Source organism: Eublepharis macularius, chromosome 5 (genome assembly GCF_028583425.1).
Source record: "Eublepharis macularius isolate TG4126 chromosome 5, MPM_Emac_v1.0, whole genome shotgun sequence".
In the NCBI taxonomy this organism is placed as follows: domain Eukaryota; kingdom Metazoa; phylum Chordata; class Lepidosauria; order Squamata; family Eublepharidae; genus Eublepharis; species Eublepharis macularius.
In genome coordinates this window covers 89,105,348-89,131,671 of record NC_072794.1, presented here as the reverse complement: position 1 = coordinate 89,131,671, position 26,324 = coordinate 89,105,348, and the positions used below count along the sequence as shown (strand labels likewise).

Here is a 26,324-nt window from a genome sequence, read left to right as displayed (position 1 = left end):
ATGCCTTTATAAATTAATAAAAGGAAAAACATAAACCTCAGTAGGGCTGAATACACTCCGGAACAACAGAATGTTACGTTGAAATAACAAGTTTTTCAAAATAGTATTTTTATATTTTATTTTCATTTATGAGCTTGTTTTCTTGGGGGGGGGGGAGAAAGAACTAATTTAAAAAAATCCTTCAGTATTTTTCCCTGTCAGGCTCATGATTCATTTTTGTTTTCTAACATATATTCTGGTGACAAGGCAGGAGGTGAAAGAATGCTATCTACATCTTTGTCTCTTACAACACTTCACATTTTATGTGTACGGAGAATCACAGCTACAAGCTATTCAAAAACGGTCTGAAGATGTTCATTTTGATTCATTCCACACTGCCCACCTGGTGGTTAGAGAGTGAACTGTAACTTTAAAGAATAGTTTAAGTAACAGCCATGTGTAGGGCAGCAGGCTATTCTAGCAAAAAGAGCAGAACATGTTACAGAAGTGAGTCTACTCTGCATGCTAACAAGGAAAATGCATTAAGATGTTTTAATATGTTAACTCTAAGGAGGAAACGTTGTGTGCAGGAAATTTGATGTTCCCTTTGTGGCAAGGACTGGACTTGCAAAAGATTCTTTTCAGTTTCTTTAAAACCAAAACCTGTGGCAAGATGTTTGAAATCACCAGGACGCTTAGTGCTGCTTTGTTAAATAATGAGGTAATATTTTGTCACATCTTCTGGGCAGCATTTTTTCCCTTCTTTCTCCATAGGCTTAGAAATGATTCTATTCTCAAATTGAGAGATTTGAAAGGGGAAATATAAATATAAATCTTCTTTTGTTTTGTTTTTAGGCCCACCAATCAATCATTTTGGATAACAGGATTGTCTTTTATTTGTGTTTTTAATCAGCTGCTGTTGCCTAGGACATTATGCCACGTAAGGCTTCTTAACTGCACAGAGTAGGTAGTTATTAATGCTGAATTGGCTTCTGGTATAGTCCATCTGGGCTCTGTATGAGAAAGCTTGCTGGCGGTTCCTGATGCTAAGATACCCACAACCTTTGGGATGTATGCATGGTGGAGAGGAACACAGTGCTATGAGATCACTTCTTTTAAGGGAAACTCTCATTAATGAGTCAAGAAACTGCTCATTTATGGTAAGGAAGAAAAGGGAGGGAAAAAGCAATCCTGTGGTTGATTTTGAAAATGGAATAGCTGTATTTTTGAGTCAAATTTTTGAGGGGAGGGAGAGATGGAGGGGATGCATGAAAATTACACTTTTACTTGGATGGCTCATTTCTAACGGCTGAAAGACTTCGTTGAAAATTTTGATGCTTTACAGTTTGTGTCACTCCTGGCGATGTAGTGGTCAGCCCCTCACCCTAAAAGATGAATGGTTCTATTGGAAACCTGATAATAATTTCCCAACAATAGAATTCTGCCTTTGTCTTTAGAGAGAGGCCTCTGTGGAGATTTATGCAGTTGTCTGGTAGTTTTTCTTAGCCTTATATTTTTCTTACTTTGAAAAACAACCTATTATGTTAAAGATGGTACTTGTACAGTTTTGGATGTTTGTACATAATATACACAGAAAAATCATATGTTTTCTGATTGGCAAAACATGTTAATTTTGTTAGGACTTAAATCTACAATTGCCTTTTTGGACAAAGAGCAGAATCTTCGTGATGTCCAGAATCCTTATTCAGTGGTTCATGAAGTGTGTTGAGACAGAGAAAATGATGGATAAAAGATTTCTTAATTCCTGTTTAATTTTTGATAACCACAATGAGATAATAATTCAGAATTAACATTACAAATGAAAGTTTCTCAGTGAACATATTGTGCTACAGTTAGAGTACAAATAAGAATTTAAATTTACTCTTGAACTACTTGATATTTTCAGTTTGAAATTGTTTAGTCAAATCTTCATTAGTTTGTATTAAAGAACAGTTGAATCCAAATAGAAACAAGAAGCTTGTGACTATTTAACAGTTCACACCCGTGCTGCATTAAATTTGAATTTTATTGTTTTCATTTCTTCTAAAATTAGTTTTTCAACCTGTTTACATCATGAGATTTTAGTTATGGGTATATGTGTTGTATGTTGTTTTCAATGAAATATAAATAAGCATATATTATAACCTGTTCCAATATTTTACAGTGATGTTTTAAGGTGGTAGAACAGTACAAATAAATTCAATTACAAATGAGTGGGAAAATATTTTTGGTAACTTTAAACAAGCAAAAGAGAAAGCATAAATTCATGTAGGTAAAGTATTAAACTTGAATGTAATGCAATTTTTCATAGTTTACAGCAAAGATTGCTTGAAGGAAATATTTCCCTAATAAACACACATTTTAAAAAAATTCTTCTGATTATAAATAAAAACAGAAGCATTTTCAATCAGTGTCTGAAATGTGAAAAGTTTGCTATATGGCTGTAATTGGAGCTGCAAGTAGCTATGCAACTTTCAGTTCTAATCATGACCAAACTTCAAGCTAGTCTAATTTATAGGGTAGTAAGTTGTTATTGTCCTTTCTTTTAAAGCAGTTTAAAAGAGAACTACAGCTCATGAAAAAGATTTTCATTTTCTACTTCAAGTTGTTAATTAAACTGTTACATTAATTAGAAATTAATTAGAAATCCAGGTTTTTTTTAAAAAAAATGTATATCATGTGAACATCATTTGCTATTAAGAGAATTTGGAAAACTATACAAGCTTTAAAATCTATGACACCTATGAATCAATAAAGTTAAAATGCACGTTAAATGTTTTTGTCATATCTTTTATAACCTAAGGGAAGATCATTAAATATGTATTTCTCTGGGAAACAACTGTCAAGGAAGATAAGGTGGTTCAAATACACTGTAGTTCACAGCCTTATATGGAAGAGGTTGAGAGTCTGCAGTTATGGAGGCTTGACCGAGGTGTAACATTTCAATGTCATGCAGTGCAACCCTAGTAGAGTTACACTAGTCTAAGACCATTGAAATCAATGGGCTTAGAATGGAGTAACACTGTTTAGGATTGACTGATATTGTTGTAAACTCTTAGGTGTGGCCTGAAACAGTCCTAATGCTTGTGTGTGTGTTTGTCAGTAACAGGGGAGAGGGTAAAGAGGTGTGAATAAAAATCCATCCATGCATGTGTGCTGTTCTTAAACTGGCCCTTAATTACTAGACACAAGCAGCAGTTCTGAAATCTGGTCTCTGTTGTTGTAGAGGTCACCAAATCATTAACATTGTCAATCTGGCAGTAGCTAATTTCAATAGCACCTGATGTTGCAACGCCTCCTTTAGTCTCCCTAGCCAATCGGATCTTGCTTTCAGCTGACAGATGGTCCCATAAATGGTTGTAAAAAGGAGATGCTGCTCGCCAATTTCATCAAGGCTCTATTCAGTTGTTATCCACATTCTAAAATCAGGGGGCTTCAACACAGTGCTTTTTTTCTTTGCTGCATCATACATCTGCACTGTGTATTTTGTGGATTTTTTAAAAAAGATACAATAAAACATTTAATTCCCTGAAACCATATCAAATTTTTAAAGGAACTGAAGCTTTGCAAGACCCATTATTTGCCATTAAGAATGGTTATGGTAGGTATTAGTAGTTTTTAAAATCTGTTTGTTGCAGCAGTCTTTCCTAGTCTGTGTATAGAACATATAGCTTTCCCCACATCTGCATTTTGATCAGACTGTGTTGTCACATGAGTTTAGTTTGCTCCCCGCTGGCTCGCTTGTTAAATGTCTTTCTCCCTTCATGTCTCTTCCTTCTTTGCTCTCTCTGTTTCTTTTGCATTTTAATTCTTTACTAGCTTTTAATAAAAGGGCAGAAAGGATATAATGTGCCATTTTAAAGTCATTATAGTTTCTGTCTTGGAATAAAGAAAAGGCTGTTTTCTAACACGAGGCTGCATGTGGCCAACAGAAATGCTGAAGGAGGGGGGTGGCATAGTTAATTTTCCCACATTCACATGCTGGCGACACACATGCAAAATGGAATCCTTGGGAAAATAAAATAAGGCAATGCGTTGGGACTGATACTTTTTGGTTTGGTGTATTGCGCAGTAGGCATGGTAATTTTTTTACAGAGTGATTTATAGGAGCTTCAGTAAATGCTGCATATTGTATTTCAAAGAGTTTCCTGTCATGACCTCATAAAAAGAGGAGGCGGCTTGTATGTGTACCAGCGCCTAGTATATGCCGATTTGTTGCATCGTTGGGCAGGAGTTCTGTAAGAAGGAATGTCAGCTTTTACATAACGTTCTTTTTGCTTTTGACACTGTGAGGGGCTGTAAGGGTCCATCTTTGTGATCACAGATGGAGTGGAATGGCTTGAAAATGGTAAGTGAATGCTTGGCATGAAACTGCTTATATGCTTCATACGGCTTGAATGCCTTGTGAATTATGCTTGCTTAGGATGGCAGGCTGTGAGCCATAAATAAAATTATAGGTCATTTTGATTTCTAATGAGGGCACCTCTGTGTGTAATGTGTATGTACAACTATTATATAAATATAGACAAGTGTCATGGCACTTTATTCAGTGAACATGCATTTGGATGATCTTCATTGACAGTCACAGTGTCTTTGTACTGTATGCCCAGCAGATGATGCCTTTTAATCTTCATTTGTGCTATACAAGTGTTAAGTTGAATAGAAACCTATGACTGCATGTACTGTTTCCTTGGAATCTTAATGCTGTTGTGAAACAAGGGTGCTTTCTTCTCACCATTCTTTTTTTGCAGAAGGAAGTTAAATCCATCAATGTGATAGTAGTATTTCTATTTTTAGAGTATTCTTCTGGCAGAAAAATCAGAAACTACACGATTACCCCTCCCCCACTTCTGTTTCTGCTCTTTCTGTATAGATTGTGCAAAATGGCAAGATCAAATGCAGACTTTTGAATCTTGTAGAACAGAGCAATTCATTGAGGGAGGGGTGTGCAGAGAGAGAGACAAGGCATTAACATTCACCTCATTCTTCCTACTTTTGTTTCAGTTAAACATTTTGCAGGCACTCGTCCCCCCTCTCTTTGGATACTTATTATAAACTAGGGAACAAAACTATGGTCTTTTTCCTATTCTTATAGGATTTTCTTTGTCTAGCTGCTTGTTTTGATGGGTGTAAAACAAATAAGATTAGACTGAGCAGCCGAACTGAAAGCGATAGCTGGGAGGAAAAGCCAATGAAAGGTTGCCGGGGAAACGAGCATAGGGGAAGCTGAGTGGGGGAGCAGGTGGCAGTCATGTGGGAATACTGCAAACAGTGTAGAAAAAATTCTGGGGCTACCTCAATTATCTTTGCTCTTCTTTGTGGCAGTCACAACTTTAATTATTCTTCATAAATAAGTGTTAATTACATTTCTGGCTCAAGCGTACAGCGATTTTTAAAAATCTTTTGTTGAAAGCATCTGTTCTTTTTCTACATAGGGTGGTGGGGGCTCTTAAACCATTTTATTACTGTATAATGGCATGCGTATGAAAGTGCAAGGATTGGGAGAAACAGTACATTATACAAATTTATACTGCTGCATGGAACTGATTCTCTCAGAATATTCCATCAAATGGGAACTGTACATAAACTTGTAGTCAAACATATTTTAAGTGCTGTTGATTTTTGTGTGCGTGACATGCAGTGATTCTATGGCAAAAATGGAATGATTCTGTGGAACAGCATTTCCCAAAATAATGAAACTATACTTCTTTTGTGGTGCAACTTTAATTCCTATAGTATCATACATTTCTATCCCTGTATAGTATCGTTTTTTTTAAATAAAGCAGTATTTGCTTCTGCATACAAGCTGGGTACTCTTAAGTACAAACTTGGATATCTGTTGCTAATTTTTCTGCTACTGTATATTGCTGGGTATAAAAATTAGCATAGCATAGTGGCATCTATTAAAATACAGTGATGGGTGTGTAAAGCTCTGGAAAACGTTACCGTTTGACAGGTGATGAGAATACAGTGCAATGGGGCTGAAGATGATAATATGTCTGACTTATGGCCAGGATAAAAGAAGCACATTAGAAATACAGAGTATATCTTTTATGCTTGACAAATTTTATAATTTTGTCCATTTGCACATGATTAAAATATATGTGCTCATAGAAATAGTAGTAACAGAAAGCTTAAAACATGAGAAATTTTAACTGATGCTTCTGCGGTCTTCAGGGTAAATGCAATTGACCTTCCATATACCATAGGAAAAGAAAGTTGTGAGGATTTATGTATATGATAGCTAGATAATTTTTGCGAATTTCCACCTTTTTGATATAGCCATAAGCTATATCGTTCTGCGTTTGAACTATCAAGTGCCTCATGTCCCACTCCCACCCCTGAATAGAAGTCAGCATATGGTTCCATTGTCTTGGAGCATTTTAGAACTAATTTTGCCAGTTTGTCTTTAATTAACTTATTTCATACATTTTTTGTAGTTTGATTATTAAGCAGTACCATTTTTTTCTAAAGCACATATTCCCATACACCAATCTGTTACATTTTTGGTATCCGGAGACTGGTGTAATGCCTATAGTTTCAATGTATACCTAACTCATTATTTACTGTTAGCGCACTCACTTAGAGTTTTGCTTGGATATATAAAAATTATTAATAGAATTTCAGTCTGTGGGAGAAAATGCTGTAAAATTTGTGAGTTATTTAAGGTGATTGCTACAGATGGACATTTCCTTGGAAAGCTAAAGCAAGTAATGAGTACACTGTTTAAATTAGTTGTGCACATTTTGCCAAATTTTCACAGGTGAATAACTGCAGTTTAGGAGTTGTTAAATTGAAAACACCCTTTATATTCAGTTCTTTATATTGCTGTAAGTCAGATTATAAAGGGAAGTACTTTTCCTGCTGGCTGGCCATCCTTCCTTTAGTTTCCTTCTTTTACCTCTTTCAACTGTGTCAGTGAAAGAATCACCAAAATACCATTTTAAAAAATTGCAACAAAAGCATGACCAAGAATACAGCAAGCATATACTTCAAAGTTCTGATTTGGCTGTATCTTGCTCTTAAATGGAAGGGAATAATCCTGTGCTTCAAGAGCTAATGTTTAAATGGAAGATTCCCATTGTTCAGGAACCTTAGCATATTGTTCTTGACCATTTTTTTCTTTTTTTTACTCTTCCTCATTTTTTGCCCCATGGGTTATAGTTTTCAGACTTCTCAATACCTAGAATGTGCTAGGAATTATTTTACTAGGAACTACCACTTATATGCAATATGTCCTGCCTGTACATAACCTTGAAGAGAGGTTATGGTTCTAGGTTGTGCATAATCACTCATAAAGTATGTAGTGATACCTTGAAATTTTTTAAGTTTTAAGTTTCAAAATGGGCATGCCTTACGGGCACTTATGGATAGGAATATTTAATATATAGGCAAATATTTATAAAGCAGGGTACATGTTAGTTTTCTTGTGTGTAGCATTTACTGTATGTACTTACATGCCTTTGAAGATCTGCCAGTTTGACTTTGGGACATCTTACTGGGTACCCTCTGATACACTGACAAATACTGCAATGCAGTATTTTTTTCAATGTCATTAGGATTTGTGGGAGAAAAGAGTTTTAAGAAATGTTATACAGGGCTGAATCACTGATGGGATCAGATTTTGCAAAATTTGCTAATACCTTTTGGAAAGGCAGTTGCCAATCTTCTGACACTTCTCTTCTGTCAGAGGTACAAGAAGAGCAAGTGGCGTGTATGTGCCTTTGTGCTTATGTGAATGAGCATGTGCACACTTGTATGTTTCTATTGCATTTGTATAGTAAGGCTAAGCATTCAGGGTCTTCTGCAGAAACAGACAAGGTTGTTTGAGATGTACACAGTTCACATGTCAGCAAATTTTGTAATTCAGTAAGCATGATTTTCTGACAACTTTCTAAAAGCCAATGTAACATTGCTTTGTCACCACTTCTTAAAAGTGTTTGGGCTAAAATGACCTTAGATTTTTATTTTAGTCAAGAAATAATGGATTTCTGTTAAATATAGATCTGCTGTGTTCATGAAAGCTGTTAGTGATGCTCAGACACTGCATATTTGTATTTCCTTCTACTGAAAGTGATCTGAACATTCTTGGGTGCAAAACACTTTTATAGGTCACTAGTCTTAAAGCAGACATAAAAAAGCAGGAAATTTACCTTAACATGTCACCACAGAAATTGTGTAAATTTAGCCGTTGGGGATGGGGTGAGAGGAAAGTAAGGAAGCATGAAATGATAAATATGCTGGATTTCAATGAGACCCTCTGAGAGGTAATGAAGGATGGATTTTGAATTGGTGTAGAAATGTGAAGGCCATTGATTTGATTTTTCAATAGCTTGTCTTCAGAAGATTGTTACTTTGTTGTTCTCACTTTTAATTATTATCCTTTTTTCTTCTTTAAATGATAGCATGAAGCAGCAAGAATGAGCTCTTGTTGTTCTGACAGCATGGTTTTAGAACATCAGAAGGTTTTGTTTTTGTTTTAAGCACATTTCTGAAAATAGCAAGCATACATTTAATATTCATACTAATTTGATGATGTCTTTCACAACTTGAGATCATTTATATATTAATTCATTAAGAATTACCACCATGGCTAGGGCTATTTATTTTCCGCATTAACTATGTTCATTTACTTTAGCCGTCGCAAAGCTTTTGTACCTATGGGGCCCTGTACAAGTAAAGAGGATACTGAGAGTAATTCCTGTGCATTATTCTTCCCTTAACTGTACCTTTTAATATGAAATAGCAATCTAGAAGAGCTGGGAAATACTGAGCAGCAGCAAGAAACCCTTAATTAAATTGGATAAAAAGACAGTGAGAACACTGAAGAAATAAGGTCATCTAAAGGCTGAATGTGTTTTTTAGAAATGCGCTGAAAGGCTGGCTTTGGATATATTGGAACAGGAACATGTGTAAAAGGCTGAAGTAATTGCCTGTTGCTCAGGTAAACACAATTATGCCTAATATTGTACTGTGATGGACAGATAAGATGTCCTTGGCTTGGCCTTTCAACAGGTGCTTTAACTTGAAATAAGTGCCTATCAGTAAAATCATAAGAGAGCTGTGGTGATTGCTATGGACTCATTTGATTATCCACACATGCAGGAGCACCGAATCTGGTATTGCAGCGTGTGGGGTGGCATTTCAGTGATCTTGATAATAAAAAGGAAGTTCTGTTTTGCTTGTTTGCTTTGAAATTCATGCAAATGGAAGTTGTGCGATCATTTGTAACACTTCAAAGAAAATCCATGCAAAGCTCTTCTGTGTGTGCTTAAGTGTTTCTGAGTGCTGACATTGGGCTGTGATTCTGCTGGAATCTTTTCAGTAGTTAGTGTCTTTAAATTCGAGTCACTTTTGCAGTACTTAATTCATATTTGTTTGATGAATGACAGGATACTAGGACACTTAGTATATTTACTCCAAATACCCCAGTGTTAAGATTTAAACGTTTTACAAGTGAATTTGGTTGTATGTTAATGTACAAGAGCGCTTGATGTAGGCCATATGGTTATATTGGCATAGTGTATTTGATATTCGTTTGAAGATGCACCTGAAAATGGCAGGCTATGTATTCATGTAATGCCCTCTCCTACCATGTAAAAGAACTGTGCAAAATGAAATGTAGCAATAAAAATATTTTTAAAGCTTTTTAAGTGGAATGTAAGTAATAGTGTGTTGTCTTTCACACCCTCTTTCCCTAGCAAAGCTATCTGTATTTCCTCACAATCAATTAGCACCACATTTGTTTCCCCCACCAGTTAGTTCTAACCTTTTACAACTAAGACATAAATGTGGTGACTGTATACAGAAGTATCATGCTAGTCCCTTCAAAGTGTTGATTTTCCAGCAATTCCAAATTACATTGATTGCTGTAGAACAAACTATTCTTAAACCAGTTTTTCCACAAATAAAATGTCATGTATTTTAGTGGCATTTAAGGGTATTTTTATTTTGCCAAATTTTTCACTACTGAAGTGCATTGATAATCGAGATTCGACAGCTTTCATATGAAGATTGTTTTACTACACATTTGGTCTTTAAAGCTTTTCTGTCAATCCATATAAAAATGGAAAACAATCTGCTTTATACTAGTTGGCATCTTTAAGACAAAGGCTGCCATTCTGCGCATGGGCTGCTTAAATCTCATTGACTTCAAAGGTACAAGCAGCCTAACTGTATAGAACTGCTGCCAAAAAATGAACCTAAAGACAATTTAAAATACTGCATGAAATAAAAAACAGCCACCAGTACTTTCAGACCATGTCCACTCACCCACCCACACACAAATACATGCACACAGAGAGAGAGAGAGAGAAATGTGATACTAGTGGGTTTGCTGAAGTGAAGCTGAATCATACAGAACAGGGTACATCCATCAGGGATTCGGAGGTGAAACAAGTCAGTTGTGTTTTCAGAAGATCAAACTACCATCTAAAAGACTTGACACAAATTGATACATTCAAAGAAGCAGCATTAATTACTCAACTGTTTTTTCCTACCCCCAGTATAATGTGGGATGTGGGACTTGGGGATCTGCTCTTTTGTGCTGACTGAATACGTGCTCTGATTTAAGCATTGATTGATACTGACTTGAAGGTAATCCTGAACTTACTGGTTCTAATTTATCTGTAAGTCTTGGTGTTACTTTCAAGAGGGCCATATTTTATTTCTGATATAAATAACAAAGTGTTGGGTTTAAGGTGGTTAGACCAAACTTTTGGAAAGTTCATTTTCAGTGTTAAGCAGTAGCTAGCTTTAGAATTGTATAGATTGTAATTGGTATGCAGAAGTTATCAAAAGTCTTTTGTTTTGCATCACATCCTATGTTGCTGTAAAAATAGAAAAATATATACAGAAATCTACACCTTATTTTGAAAATCTGTCACTTGAGTGCTTTCATTCCATTGCTTGCCAAGGCTTGTGGTTAAGAGAAATTGTATTTAAAAGAATAGACAAATATGCAAATCTCTTCCCAGTGTGTGACAGGTCTGTTGTAACAATATTGTTTTTAATTTGTCTTCCTCTAAGAGCAGACATTCTAGGGGATTACCTAGATGTAGATTTATCAGAACAGATTAAAAAGAAATTTATAGTCTAATACTTGGCATGTTTGTTGAAAGCAGTTTATACTGAATTCAGCAAGACTTTCTCCCAAGTAAGTGTGCACAATATTGCGGCCTTAATGTAGTGGTTGAAGTGACTTTGAATATCACTGTTAAAAGAGCGAATTCAGTAGTGCTATTTTTTTCTGAGTACTTATAAAAATCACTGCAAGTCTACCCTTCTCAAAGAATCCTGAATGTGGTTGATGATTTGACATCATGTTTGATCATTTAGAAAGCATGGCTTATATTTAGCAGTAAAGCTGTTATTCCTGGAAAATGAGAGTATATTTTTAGTATTTTTTCATTATCAGAATTGGATCTGAAGAAAATATTTGTAAGTTGTATATTTGATGAAGTGGGAAATATAGCTGAAATTACTATGATCTCTACATGCAAGTTTATTCAGAGATTTAGAGCAGAACCACAAGTGACAAAAGGCACAGATTGGACACTTGTCTGCTTCCCTCAAGTTTTGATGGGAAATGTAGGCATCCTGGTCTCGCAGCTTCGCTCTCTGACTGCTGTCCAATGGACTTTTCAACTGTCACTTGTCCAACATTCCGCCAAGCTGCCTACATTTCCCATCAAAACTTGAGGGAAGCTGACAAGTGTCCAATCTGTGCCTTTTGTCACTTGTGGTTCTGCTCTAAGAGCAGGCACAGATTGGACACTTGTCTGCTTCCCTCAAGTTTTGATGGGAAATGTAGGCAGCTTGGTGGAATGTTGGACAAGTGACAGTTGAAAAGTCCATTGGACAGCAGTCAGAGAGCGAAGCTGCGAGACTAGGATGCCTACATTTCCCATCAAAACTTGAGGGAAGCGACAAGTGTCCAATCTGTGCCTTTTGTCATTTGTGGTTCTGCTCTTAGACAGACATGCATGTATGAAGTGAGAGTTAGCAGTTTGCAGGCGAGTGCTAACTGGGGGGAGGAGAGTGGGGAGGGGGCATGGTGACAAGAAACACACGGACACAGTGCTGGAGGTAAAGAGGCCACAACTTTATTGAAATTACAGCTCAGGGAGCAAAGGCGTGCATAGGGCACAGATCCGAGCATCGGCTGACCCGTCTGCCAAGCCGATGAACCACACGCCCCCTCAGACCCCTGCTGAGGGGGGGAACCATGGGATGACAGTCAGTGGGATGCCAGGTGGGTGTACACCCCTGTGTGGATCATCCCCTGTCACCTGGGAGTGAGGCGGACTGACAGCCCCCGTCTGGGCATGCACCGGCCATTCCTCACTCCCCAGACCCCTTATGGGGATCCCCATAATAGGGAAACTGAGCCTGAGGGCCCTGTTTCCCCCCAAACGGATCGGTGCCCAATGCCCCAATCCGCAGCCTGCTCACTCCAAAGTTGTGACAAAAGGGGGGGGCTGGGCGGGATGCCGCCATGGGCCAAGTGCTGAGGGGCGGGGATTAGCCATCCGACCAGGGGCCCGCGCCGGATGTGCCTGGGCAGAATCACCTGGCCCCTGGACACTCCCCGTCCCTCCTCAACATGGCGGCCCCCATGCCGCTTCCCCACTCACCTCCCCCTGCATCGCCTGCAACTCAGGCCCCCAGGTGAGTCTGGGAGCCGTTATTTACTGCACACACACACTGGTGAAAGAGGAACCAATATTTCTCTATCATAGTTTTTGTTTCTTTAGTCAGTATTCCAGTAGTCTGTTAACTCCAGTAGGTGGAGAGATGACTAATAAGGACACGGTAGCTTCCCATCATGCCGTTCTCCTTTCATGGGAGGAATGCATTAATGGATACTTGGGAATTTATAAAGTGTTGCTGTAGTATTGAGTATTATACATCATTTCCAAGGTATAACCAAATCTATAAGTGTCTGGCTTCCATTCTAATCAGGATTCAGTTCCTAGTACTCTCTGCACAGTTCTCTTGGTGTTTTCTGTTAAGAACATCTATTTTGGCGAGGTTTTTTGCAAATTATTTTTGATCCTATACGTGAAACCATGATCCATGTTCAGATTAGCAAATTTTTGAACAACAGTTAATTTGTAGTTTTAAAATGCTTGGTATATTAGTTTGGTACTTTATTAGGTCTGTAGGGGTGGATAGACTACATGTAGGAAAAAGAACCTTATTTGTGCCATGTACAGTTTACTGGTGTACATAACTTGTAAATAAAAGTATACTGTTGTTGCAGCAGTCCTGCTGACTTTGGAACTGGATTTCTCCACTTCAGTTGCGTGTACTAAAATTTGGATTTCTCAAGGTGTTTGTATTCTCAGGATAGGATTTTGTGTACCAAGTATATGTAATACCTCTAAATGTGAAAATATAAAATTGCTTATATACCACATTACAGCATTTCTATTTTCCTTAGTCTAATGGACAATGAGGTTGTATTATCTTAAATGGCTGGATACTTGCAACTGAATGATCTTAAGTTTTATGCAGGGAATGTATCTTGTTTACAATGTGTCACCTGCTTTTTGTTCTTTGTGGCAGTTAGCGCATGTTATGAAAAGCTGCTCATGTTTCACAGCAATGGATTTTTTTTTTAAATTCATATGCAAACTTCAGAAGTTCTTATTGGCAAAATCTGCTGGTTTAGCAAGACATTAGCTAGTCTGTTTTCAGTGCTTCTGAAAAGACCCAACAAAAAAAATACTTTTTTTAATTCTCTGCATCTCAAACCATTTTTTGTCCTTGGATTTCATCTCCCAGAAGTATGCCAGTCATTACCTAATATGGGCAATGACTGTCATGTGCAGCTCCTTCTATGTAGGTTTTATAAGTGTAAAGAAGTTGTTCAGGATTTTAAAAATTCCAACTAGACTATGATAATCTTCAAAAGGAGTTTTTAAAACTAGTTTACAGATGAGATTCAGTATCAGAGCAAGGTGGTAAAGTTTGAAGTTTATTAGGGCCCCACAATTGGCAAACGGGCCCAGTGTTTTAACATATTGCTCTTTTGCACAGAACTTCCAGGAAGGCCAGAGACAGCAACATGAAAGAGTTCTCCATTTGCAACAGAAATTTGGTACTTAATAGAAGAAAGAACCACATTTTTTCCTCTGGAATTTTTCCAATGGAAAAATTGGAAATTTGAGGGCGGAGGATTGAGGCGATATTGAGAGTTGGAACCCATGGATCCTTTCTGCTAATGGTGGTGCTTTTCCATGGCACAATGAATGGTGTCTTCCTTTTTCTGATGCCAGGGGAAATCATCATTAGCAGAATGGATCCACAAGATCCAACCCTAGGTTTTCATCAAATGACAAACAACACAATCTTTAAAACATTTTTCCGTTACAAGTAGTTTGCAGTACCATGAATTCTGGTTTCGACGAATAGAAGTGATAGCATTGCCACTACATTTAACTGACACAGGGCTTGCTATTGGAAAAGTACTTTCAGATGTTGAAGATAGAGAGTATCTTCAGGGCCTTGATTGAGGAGTGGAATCTGGGGAACTACCAGGCCAGGTGTTGTTCCTAGAAAAGTTGGGAAGGCTTAATATAACGCAGCTTCTCAGATTCTGCCATTTTCTGCATTGTAGAATAAACAAATGTCTGAAAACACTCAAAATGAATTAACATGTGAAGAGAGTTGATAAGTTTGCTTTAGTTTATGCAAACTTCTTATTTTCTAAAATCCATGAAATTCAAAGTTAAAGGTCAGACTCAGAGGCTGTGGCTCAGGTTTGGGAAATAAACATACCTATGGAACCAGTGTGGCATAGTGATGGACTAGGATATGGGCAACCTGGGGTTGATTCCCTGCTCTGTCATGGAAGCTTGCTGGGTGACCTTGGGCCAAACACAAGCTCTCAGCCTAACCTACCTCACAGGGTTCATTATGAGGAAAAAATGGAGGAGAGGAGAATAATATAATCCATTTTGGGTCCTCATTGAGGGGATAGTAAAATAAAGTAAAATAAAAATGAAATAAATAATTTTAAAGGATTTTTTTTTGCTGATGGAACAGTTAGCAATCAAAATGGATTCAGAGTAACATTAAGTTCAAAGGTGTGTGTGTGTGGGGGTCATTCCCAATTATGTTTGCATAGGACAGCAGCATTACTGTGTAAAGCTACAATGTAACCCTAATTTATTAAAATTCCTTTATTTCATTATTGGAATAGTTATTTTTCGAGTTATTTCTCTAAAAAGATGAGTTTCTTCTGTTTCTGCTTGATAATATGAGCCTTACATTGAAACTCATGTAATAAAAACTTTTATTACTATGTAAATGGCTTCAACTTTTATCTTGGGGTTCGTTTTCTTATTTACCTTGTTGCAAAAATAAGCTATACTTAGGATAGAGTAGTTTTCAGCTCGCTGTATAATACTTCTGAGTATATTTGTAGTTATTGTCCAAATAATGTTATGTTGTTATATTTTTAAATATCATAAATGTACTAAACATAAAGTGCTAAAATATATATGATACACTTCCTGTTCTTAAAGTAATAAAATAAACTTAGGTTTAACATGGCATATATTTCAGATTTCCCCCCAAAGTCTATATTTTCCAGTGGTGAAATATGAGTGTTTTCTATGACTTCAGAATTTCTGGAAATCTTATTCTAGGTAAGGCTCCTAAAATTCTGGGACAATGACAGTTCTATATTTATGTACATTAGGATGCATACATCATAAATTAACATGTAGACTGTAGGGGCTTTAAGTGTCCAGAAAAGAGAGCAGTACACCTCTGAGTATCAGATGACAGGGGATGGCCTTCTTAAGCATAATGTCTCTGGAAGCTTCAGGGAAGGAGGTGAATCAGTGTGTGCTGGGATAGGTGAACTATCAGGTGCTTCAGGAAAGTACTTCTAAATGATAAAACACGGGCATAACTATTGCGCTTGTCAGGGCTGGTGCCAGGGTTTCTGGCACCCGAGACGAGATACCTACTTGCACCCCCCCCCCCTGCGCTAACCAACTTGATATTGTAGGCTTAAAATGATTAATTTTAAATACATCTCCAAAATTATACCTTCTACAGCTTTTCCAGCCTGCTTTCAGTATTCTTGGTGATTGGGAGGGGCAGCAGCGTAGCGTGGTTGTGGGGCTCCCGGGGCAGGAGGTGATTGCTTTAACATTTGGCATCATTAGCATGTATCCAATGAAATGTGGCCCTGGGCAGAGTACATCTCACTCTTAGCACTGTTCCATTATTAGAAGATTGTTGCGCAAGTGGTAGTGCAGGGATATCTCTTAATAATCATGACTTTTATGCTTGTGTAACTATATACTAGATTTGAGTCCAGTGGTACCTTAGAGGCCAACAATATTTTCCAAGGGTATAAGCTTTCAAGAGTCAAAGCTCCCTTCTTCAGATATGTATCTGCTCTTCTACTGCTGACCAGATCCTGCTGTTCTGCTGCAGACTAACATGGCTACTTAACTGAAACCATTTACTGCAATCATATATGCATTATTAAATAAATAACAGCTGTACATATTCACCAACTTGTGCTGCAGTTTAGTCTTCGTGAAATGACCTGTAAAAGCAGATATACTTGTAGCATGGCTTTTAAAAAAACTCTTCCACTGCTTTAAGGACAGTTAAGTTTTCGTAAATTGAGACCACAGGATAGATACCAGTATGCATAATTAGGATAGTGGAATTAAAATCTAAGTCAGTGCTGTCTCTTGGGAATTATCAATATTAGCTTGTTCTCATGAAGTAGGAGTATGTAATTGATCATAAAGCACATTCCATTCTCATTTTTTTAAAGAATGATAGACTCAGGAATGATACGTGCTTGGGCAAGGTTCTGCTTTCTGCATATTCCATTTTAGCCCTGATTTTCTTCATGCAAATCACTATATTCTGTGCGAGGGGGTTGTTTTGTTTGTTTTTGTTCTCTTTGCAGATAATGTCCTTGATCCTGTATAAGCAACTCTCATTAATCACTCTGCTTTCAGTGGCGTAGAAAGAAAACCTGCTTCAAAACTAGGTGGACTCAGTGCTATGGGGGAATGGAAGCAGCAGCCTGGAATTCCCCATTGTGCTGCTGATGTGTAGATGTTCAGTGTTGGGGTCAGTGACCAGCTGAGTGTCAAAAGAAACTCACAAGGAGTATGTGGTGATTATAGTCTTATTATTTGACTTTGGCCTGTACATTTGGAGGCACATGGGCCTTTTCTAGCTAGGACAATGAATAAGTCATTGATAGACTAGATCCTCAATCTTTGTGATACCTGCCTCATGTTAGATATGCTAGTAGTCATCAGAATATTCTATGACAGTGAATTTTACAGGTTTTTTACTGAGTTCTTTCCTGGGCAGCTTACTCAGATTCCTTCAGTGGGCATTGTAGGGGAATTGAACCTGGGATCTAAATTCATGAAAAGTGCAGCCTGTCTTTCCAAACATGAAAATTAAATTTGGTTGTTAAATTATCATTTCTTAGGATAATTAGTAAAGAAACATTGGCACTAAAAGTTACCGTCAAGCTTCTCCAAAATTAACCAGGCTGTTTTGTAGTGAGTAACCATAATTTTGTTCAGTATGAACTTGAAAACCTGCAAACTCATTTTGGTAATTTTTTATTGTAAAATGTCAACACAAATAGGTGGGGTTTTCAGTATTTTTTGAAATGGAGCAGACATTTAGTTCTGACTTTAAATTCAGAAACTTGAAAGCCATGCTCACCTTCCCACTGGTTATTCAAAACCGTTCGTATATATGTAGTTTGCTTCAGAAGATAAAAGTGGAAGATAACTAATGAAAGCAAGACCCATACTTTTAAAATAAAAATTGATGTCATTATGGTGCTGTTTGTATATGGCTTTCTTTAGAGCACTCTGACCCTTAAGATGCATGCTGAACTCCATCTGCAGCCTTTGATTCAATAGACCATGTCGTCCTGTTGAGACGTTTAGAAACAGAAGTGGGCATCAAAGAATGTGCTCTGGACTGGTTCAAATGGTTTCTCTTGGAGCGGCCGCAAAGGGTTGACATTGGAAATCAGCTATCTCCAGAACGGGAACTCTTGTGGGGTTCCGCAGGGCGCAATCTTATCTCTCATGTTAGTCAACCTCTATGTAAAGCCTTTAGGATCACTCATTCACAGCTATGGAGTTGGATGTCATCAATATGCAGATGACACCCAACTCTAAATCTCGCTATCCAGGTCCCCACAGGATGCAGTAGAAATCTTAGATTGCTGCCTTGAAAGCCGTGGTGAAATGGTTGAAAAACAACAAATTGAAATTGAACCCAGAGAAGACTGGAGTGATGCTTATTGGGAAGCCAGAGATCTTGAAGGACATTGTACTCACCACTTTCAATGGAGTTCGTATGACCCTTGCAGACTCAGTTAAGAGCCTAGGGGCTATACTGGGTCCGGCGATATTACTAGAAAAACAAGTTAAGGTAGCAGCAAAAAATGCTTTCTACAACCCCACTCTAGCCTGGAAGATGGCTTCTTACCTTGACATGGCTGACCTGGCCACTTGGATCCATGCTATGGTAACATCAAGACTTGACTATTCTAATGCTCTATACATAGGTCTCCCATCTAAGTTAACTAGGAGGCTCCAATTACTACAAAACGCTGCAGCTTGACTGTTAATGGAAGGAGGCAGGCGCATGAACATCACTCCCATCCTACAGTCACTCCATTGGCTTCACATCAGTTACTGTGCTCAGTTCAAGGTATTGGTTATTACATACAAAATGCTTCACGGCTTTGATCTGGCATACCTACGGGACCATCTGCCTCCCTATGCTTCTCCACAGCAGCTTCACTCATCTGAACAGGGTCTCTTGCAGGTGCCAGGCTGCACACAGGTAAAGTCAACAGCAGCCTATACACAGGCTTTCTCTGTGGTGGCCCCTATCCTGTGGAATAACCTGCCTGATGAGGTCAAGAGAGCCTCTACTGGCTTTCTGTAAACGATGCAAAACTGAACTATTCAAAAAGGCTTTTTACTCAAATGGGAAGGCTGTATTGTAGAGATGGGGTCTCGGATGCTTTGCTAATGAGACTTCATCACTATATTACCTTACATATTATCTGTTGCTTTAAATATGTACTAGCTGTGCTCCATGTTGTCTCATGTCAGTCCTAGAATTGATTGTTCTTTTTCAGTATTTTTTCTACTCAGTGTTGGATTCTTGCTAATACTATGTCTTTTAAACTTGTATCTATTTACCTCATGGCATTGTTTATGGAAATGTCTTTGATACTGTATTGAAATGTACTTGATACTGATTTTACTAATCGCATACCATGTAATCTGCCTTGAGTCTCAGTGAAAAAAGTGGACTATAAATGAAATAAACAAACAAACAAGCCATAGGTTCTTCAAAATATAAAAAGCCAAGAGGAAGTATACCAAATTATTCATGATAATTTTGAATAGACAAAAGATGCAGTTGCCCAATACTCCTTTTATTCTGTATCATTTTATATATCTTTTACACCCTCGTCTGCAGTGGGCTCCAAAACTAAACTGCACCAGTTACTTCCAATCATGGGGGTCCCCTTATAAGCAACACTGAGCCATATGGTTCTGTCCTGTTGGCCAGGTAGTTAGATCTTTCTTCAGTTGTCCCCCAGTTTGAGATCCAAAATCACTGGTCAAAACACAGTGCCTGCTTGCCAGTAACTTTTGTTTGACTGTAGCCAAATGATGACAAAATTATTTTGATTCATACATGATGGCTTGTAAGCCAAATATCTGGCACTACTGTGGATATCTTAATCACATAATAATATAATATAAAAATATGTTTAGTTTTAACAACCTAAGGGAGTAAACTTAACTGAGCTAGTTTCAGATGTTAACACAGAGAATAAGTCAGTAAACAGGATCGGAGTGCAGCTCATTTGTGCAATTATTGTGTTTGTTTCTATACCTTGAATATCCTGTAAAATGAAGACATTTTTGGTGCCCTCTGTGTTACATATTTTATATGGGACATCACGTGCACAGTCCTGAACCTTGAGGCAGATCTTGTAGCAGAATAGTGAGGCATCCCTCCCTCATCCATTCTCTGTATTAACATGAGGCACATAAGTGATCCCTAAAATGGAGGATTACAGAGCCACATAAAGTAAATTGTAACGTTACTAAGGCCTAGTGCAGAAATAAGAGGCTAAGAACAGTTGATACAATCTTTACGAATTTAGCTAAGGATACATAGTGTTGCATTACTGGGCATTGTTGGGTTGCCAGTTTGGGGGGGTGGAGGGGGGTTGGGGAAGGAGGGGACCTCAGTGGGGTATAATGCCTTACTGCCCACCCTCCTAAAGAGCCGTTTTCTCCAGGGGAACTGATCTCTATGGCCTGGGAACCAAATCTCCATCTACCACCTGGAGATTGGCAACTCTAGGCCATTGTAAGGAGATTAGATTTGTTAGCAGCCAATATGTATAATTGCAGTGCCACTAAGAGTTAATCTTGTTGCCCCATTCACCCCATGGTGGGGCTAAGATATTAATGGAATTCCCGTGCACGTCTCCTGTGTATCATTCCAGTATCCAAAACCATACCGAAAATGGACCACAATCCAGAGGCATGAAGGTGATAGGATTTTTTAAAAATTGAGTTTGGGCCTCATGATCGTTTCTCATAGTCCTATGAAGAGGCAGAAATGAGTTTACCACAGTTGGCCCAATAGTAATTTGATTTGTCCTTTTAAGCCTGTGTTGTTTCTGGTGGAGGGGGAGAGCCTATAGATAGAGGGGTGGATCCTACTCCTGTCACTCTACTGAGCAAAGTTTTAAGCCTTCCTCCAGCCTAAGGGGCCTTCTTCCAACGTCAGTAGTCCTTCTATTGGAGGCAGAGTCTTAAGCTGGAGAAAGGCTCCTTGGGGAATGGTTGAATCTACCCTAGTGCTCACTATACATGATGCTTTTGAATTATTGGGCTGTGCTCTAAATAAAGAGAGCACCGTTCTGTCTTTTGGTAATTATATTGTTTTTCTCTTAGAACATCACACTAAGTACCATTAATGTTGACTGCTATGGGGAGGCATCTGTTGTGGTGCTAAGAGTAGCCCAAGAGTTTAATTCATGTATGGATTTATAGCCTACACTTTCTGTAATTGAAGTAAGATAACAGACTTCTGAGATCACTGTTGTTCTGTGGCCTTCTAGGGTAGAAACAAGTTTGCTCCAGGAAATTTTTATCATTGTGAATAAAATAAAAATGTGTTGACGTTTGTCAGTATCTTTGCAATGACAGAATTGCATGGCTCAGATACCTGTAGATTGCTGGGGTTGAAATCTTTGGTTTCCAGCTTTCACATATTCTACATACCAAGGTTTGTCAAGGACAATATGGATTTTTCACGTCTGAGGGTAGCAGCTGAAAGATGCGAGAATCAAGTTCTCTTCATCAGATGCATGATGCAAACTGGTCAAATACAGAAGAGGAGGAGGGAGAGGGGAGAGAAGGGGACATATATCAGAAGGGGACAAGATGCAATTAGTGGGGAGGCAACCAAAACATTCCTTTGCTAGTAAATGTAAACATCTCCTTTTGGTGTGGAGTCAGTTTGCCGTGTTAGTTTGCAGCAGTAAAAGCATCCAATTCCTATGTAGTATAAGCCTTCGATAACCACGGCTCTCCCTGCCAGATGCATCTGACAAAGAGAACTGTGGTCCCCAAAAGCCCATACCAGGCGCCACTGGGCTCCCCCAGACCATGCCGCTGTAAAGGAAATCTGTTACCTGTGATAATGTGATAATCATTCATAGTCTCTATTCAGTCCCAGCTTGACAGAGTCAAATTTGCATATGAATTCCAGTTCAGCAGCCTCCCGTTGGATTTTGTTTTTGAAAGGTTTCTGTTGCTGTACACAGTAAACTGGACACGTGTCATAGGAGTAGACTTGTACCTCTTAAAATCATAAAAATGAAATTCAGATTAAGGTGCACTGCATGTAAATAAATACTCAAAACACTAAATATGCCACCAAGTCTTGTCCCACTCTAATGATAGGATGTTCCCCATCATCAGCACAGTAATACTGCTAACATGCATTATTTTGTAGCATACAGATACTAACCATAACCAGCTGCTTGTAGCAGTCTCACATGTTAAAGTGAAAAACAGTTTCACTTTTTTGGTGCTTATACAATTATATTTGTAGGTCCTGCATCAAAGCTTGAGGGGGTGAAGGCAGATGGCACAGAGACTGCTTGGAAATAAAAAAGCTACAATTTTATTGGTTTGCACTTTATGAAGTCTTGACACAGCATAGGACATGGATCCAAACATTGGCCGACCCACCAGCTGGCAAATGACCACCCTCACCTCTTTATCCCACCCTGCTGAAGCGGGAAACCACAGATGACAAGCCATGGGATTCTGAATGGGCATAATCCTCTGTGTGGATCCCCCTACCACCTGGGAGTGAGCATGCCCTGATAGCCCCAACTGGGCTTGTCCCTGAAATGCCTCATATTCAAGTTCCCTTAAGAGGGTTCCCAGGTATGGGGAAACTGGGCTCTTAGGCCCTGTTTCTCCACAAAAGGATCTGTGTCCAGTGTCAAAACTGCCCCTACCCAAAGGTGTGACAGAGACAGAATAGCCCAGAGCATAAAATCCACCTTACTGGCAATCACATCACAGATCCTGAAAAGCAACCATCAAGCAGAAAGTTTTCCGAACCAAAGAGCCATTACACACACCCAGCAGTCCCTAGAAACAAGGGTGGGTGGGATCAGTGGGAAGCCAGCTCAGGAGCAGAATGCTGGGAGCCTGTCCAGCTTTATAACTTATTTCCAACAGGTGGACCAGAGGGAAGTCTGTGGTTTCGAGTTCTGCTGCCTCTGGGACTCTCCCTACAAGCCAGCCAATCCACCTCTGTTTGGCTGGCCTACGATTTGAATCTGAGTTTGTGTGTGCAGCCCCGCAGAGGCAAATGGGAGCTGTTGGATCCCCAGGGCAATGGCAGGCACCGTGCACTGCACCCCCTCATCTCATGGACCGCAAATGAGGCCCCAAGTAAGTCTGGGCTGGGGTGTTTGTAGTCACAGTGGCCATTTTATTGTCCTTGTGTTATGCATGGAATTCCACATTTAATAGTAGACACAAACTGCTTTGTCACTTTAAAATCCAATTGTAAGTTTCTGTCAGTTTATAACTTTTTTCTGTGACAGGTTATATCAACTAATAAGGAATTCTGTTTTTAACCTTTCAGAAGATACAAAACAGAAGATAGTCTTGTACAAATGTACATTTGTTGCACATTATGTCAAAATATAGGGGGTTAACAGGTTCATTTCTGGGATATTGGATTTGCCTTGAGGCAGAGCTGCTCTGAAATTAGTTTCCCTTTTTTATTTTGTGTTCATGATGTATTTATTAAGTAAATAATAGCACATCTAGTTGTGCAGTATAGCTGCTTTAATAGAAGCAGTAATTGACACTGAAATCTGACAATTTGTTATTGAGCAGAAAATGTGGTTTTGGAGCTTCCACTTAAGTGTTTTCTGTTCCTTTCAGAGTTTTTTCCCCAGACACCACCCTATTTCAGTAACAAGATTAAGGGAGAATCTAGTTAAAATTGAGCACTATGTATCCCATTAGATTGGTTTTTCATGGTAGAGATTTAAGCATGTGTGTAATTCCCTTCTTGAAATCAGTGTGTCTTAAGAGTAATTTCAGAGTATTGCACCCTTAAAGATTTTGGGTTGTATCCAGACAAAATTTTCCATCAGTGGAATGAAACTTTCCTACCTAGTGCAGCCTGCTAATTTCCCCATTATGTTGCTCCTGGGAGACTACAAGAAATGATATTGGGTCATCTGTATCTGGTAGGACACATTGGTGGAAATTACATATTTAGTCTGGATACAACCCTTGAGGTTTAACTTGTGGGGAAGAGGAGTGACTTCTGAGTGCTGGTGAGAAGTAGGTTGGATGTAAAAGACATTTACCTGCTGATGGGTTTCATTATACTGATTTATGTAGCTTTTCTCCCTGCCCCCATATGTTCCTTCTGTGACCTTTTAACTAGTGAAAGAGATGAGTTTCCATGATTTCAGAAGATGTAGAAGTTAAGATACAGCTTTTAATCTTTCCCCTTTTCTGTGAACTAGCATTGGTTAAATATGGAATAGCAAGAAGTAGTAAAAATGTGTAATAGACAATGTGTAGTAGACAACTTGCTTTCCAGTAGCATGAAAAATTCCAGAAAATAAAATTTCCCCATGTCTGCCATATAGCTAGTGAACTTTGGTATCATATTTAATTATACTGATGGTGAGATCCCAGTTATACCAGGTACAGTCTGAAAGGGGGGAAAAACATGATCATGCTGTAGCAGTGTGCAGTGTGTGGTTAGTGTATCAAATAAGTATCGGGGAGATCCAGGTTCAGATCCCCATTTTGCCAAGGAAATTTGCTAGGTGCCTTTGGACCAGTCACTTTCTCTTAGACTAACCTCCCTCACAGCATTATTGTGAGGATAAGATGGGAGGTGGGGTGATGTAAACCACTTTGGGTCCCTATTGGGAAGATAAGTGTAGTATAAAGGTCTTAAATATTTGTTTATTGATATACTGGTGGTTGGTTTACTTTCATGGTTTGAGCTAAGAATAGATCACTTTAATTATATAGGGGCACAACATATATTTGGAAAACTGGAAGTTGGTTATACGTCAGGCTAGTCAAGTATAGACTGAATATCGAAATGGAAATATAAAATGAAAACATATAATAAAAAAATTATGATAACCAAAATAATATATATTACGCATTTGTTCCTGTAATCCTTCAGTTGGCAATTACAGCATAACTGAACATGTTAAAATATTTCTGTGTAAAAAAATATTTTTGAAAATCTGATTTTTTTGAAGTTTGCAGTATGACCCCTTTGTAATAGTTTGTTGTGATATGCAAAAGCAAACAAGTTGCAAAAATAATGAAAGGGCTGTCTTTAATAACAGAATTTTGCATTATTTATCAGTGTTCCTTTTATGAAATAATATTCTTCTAAGTTCTTTTATTAATGGATGTTTTGAAATAATATGAAATTATACTTAATGAATTTTTCATGAGTTATAATTTGCCGTGATCACTTTCTGTGGTAGAATAAACGGTTACATACAGGCAGGCAGGCAGTTTTTAAAAAAATGGAACCTGTCCATCCAACAGGTTTATTATTATTATTTCTGTGTTTTTGCTTTAATTTTTTTTGTGAAAGCATTTCAGATACTTTAATAATTTGAGGACTCCTTTACTTTGGTAGCATTTTGAAGAATATTTTTTACCTAGAGAAAGGATGTACTTAGATTCGCCTTTAACCTTCTTCAGTAGTCATTTCAAGTCTTCACTATTTTCTGCCAGTAATGTGGTATCATCTGCATATCTCAAATTGTTAATGTTCCTTCCACCAATTTTCACTCCACCTTCTTCTAGATCTAATCCAGCTTTCCTTATGATATACTCTGCATAGAATTTGAACAGGTACGGAGATAATATGCATAATAATATGAATCCAGCTTGAACATCTGGCATTTCTCGTTCCATATATTGTAAGAGTCTGCTGTAGAATTTTGAGCATCACTTTGTTTGCATGGAAAATTAACGCAGTAGTTGCTGCACTCTTTGGCATCCCCCTTTTCTGAGAATTGGAATGTAGACTGTTTCAGTCTGTGGACCATTGTTTTGTTTTCCATATTTGTTGACGGATTCTTGTTAAGATTCTGATGGACTCCATTTCTGTAGCTTGAAATAGCTCTGTTGGTATTCCATCTACTCCAGGTGTTTTGTTTCTCCCAATTGCTTTGGGATTTCTGGTTTGTCATCAAAGGATTCTTCAACAAAAGTATCTGTCATCCATCTCTTTTGTATAGTTCTTCAGCGTACTGTTTCCATCTCTTCTTTATTTTGTCCTGATCAGATACTGAATTTCTGTGTTGATCTTTATGCCATGGCTTGAATTTCCCTTTGATTTCTCGGATCTTTTGGAACAGATCTCTTGTTCTTCCTTTTTTGTTGTTGTCTTCTATTTCTTTGCACTGGTTATTATAATAAATTTCTTTGTCTCTGCATGCAAGTCACTGAAAAGCTGCATTTAGAATTATGACCCTATTTCTGTCACCTTTTGCTTTTGCTTCTTGTCTGTCTTTAGCAATTGTAAGAGTTTCCTCAGCCATCTATTTAGGATTCTCTTTTCTTTTGGTTACAGTAATAGTCTTTGCACATTCTTCTTTGATAATATCTCTGGTTTCAGCCCATAGTTCATCTAGCTCACAATCAATTAAACCTAGTATTGCAAATCTGTTCCTTACCTGGTCTTTAAAT

At 38.1% G+C, this 26,324-nt stretch overlaps 1 protein-coding gene across 1 annotated transcript in view; it reads left to right on the top strand.

The window, feature by feature from the left end:
* The first annotated feature begins 1,022 nt into the window (after window positions 1-1,022).
* The window catches only part of ELAVL4 (ELAV like RNA binding protein 4), a 149,878-nt gene continuing 124,576 nt past the window's right edge, over window positions 1,023-26,324 (top strand). The window contains exon 1 of the mRNA XM_054980239.1: window positions 1,023-1,139. Within this exon, the coding sequence (XP_054836214.1) occupies window positions 1,023-1,139 (117 nt within the window). The remainder of the gene's footprint in view (window positions 1,140-26,324) is intronic.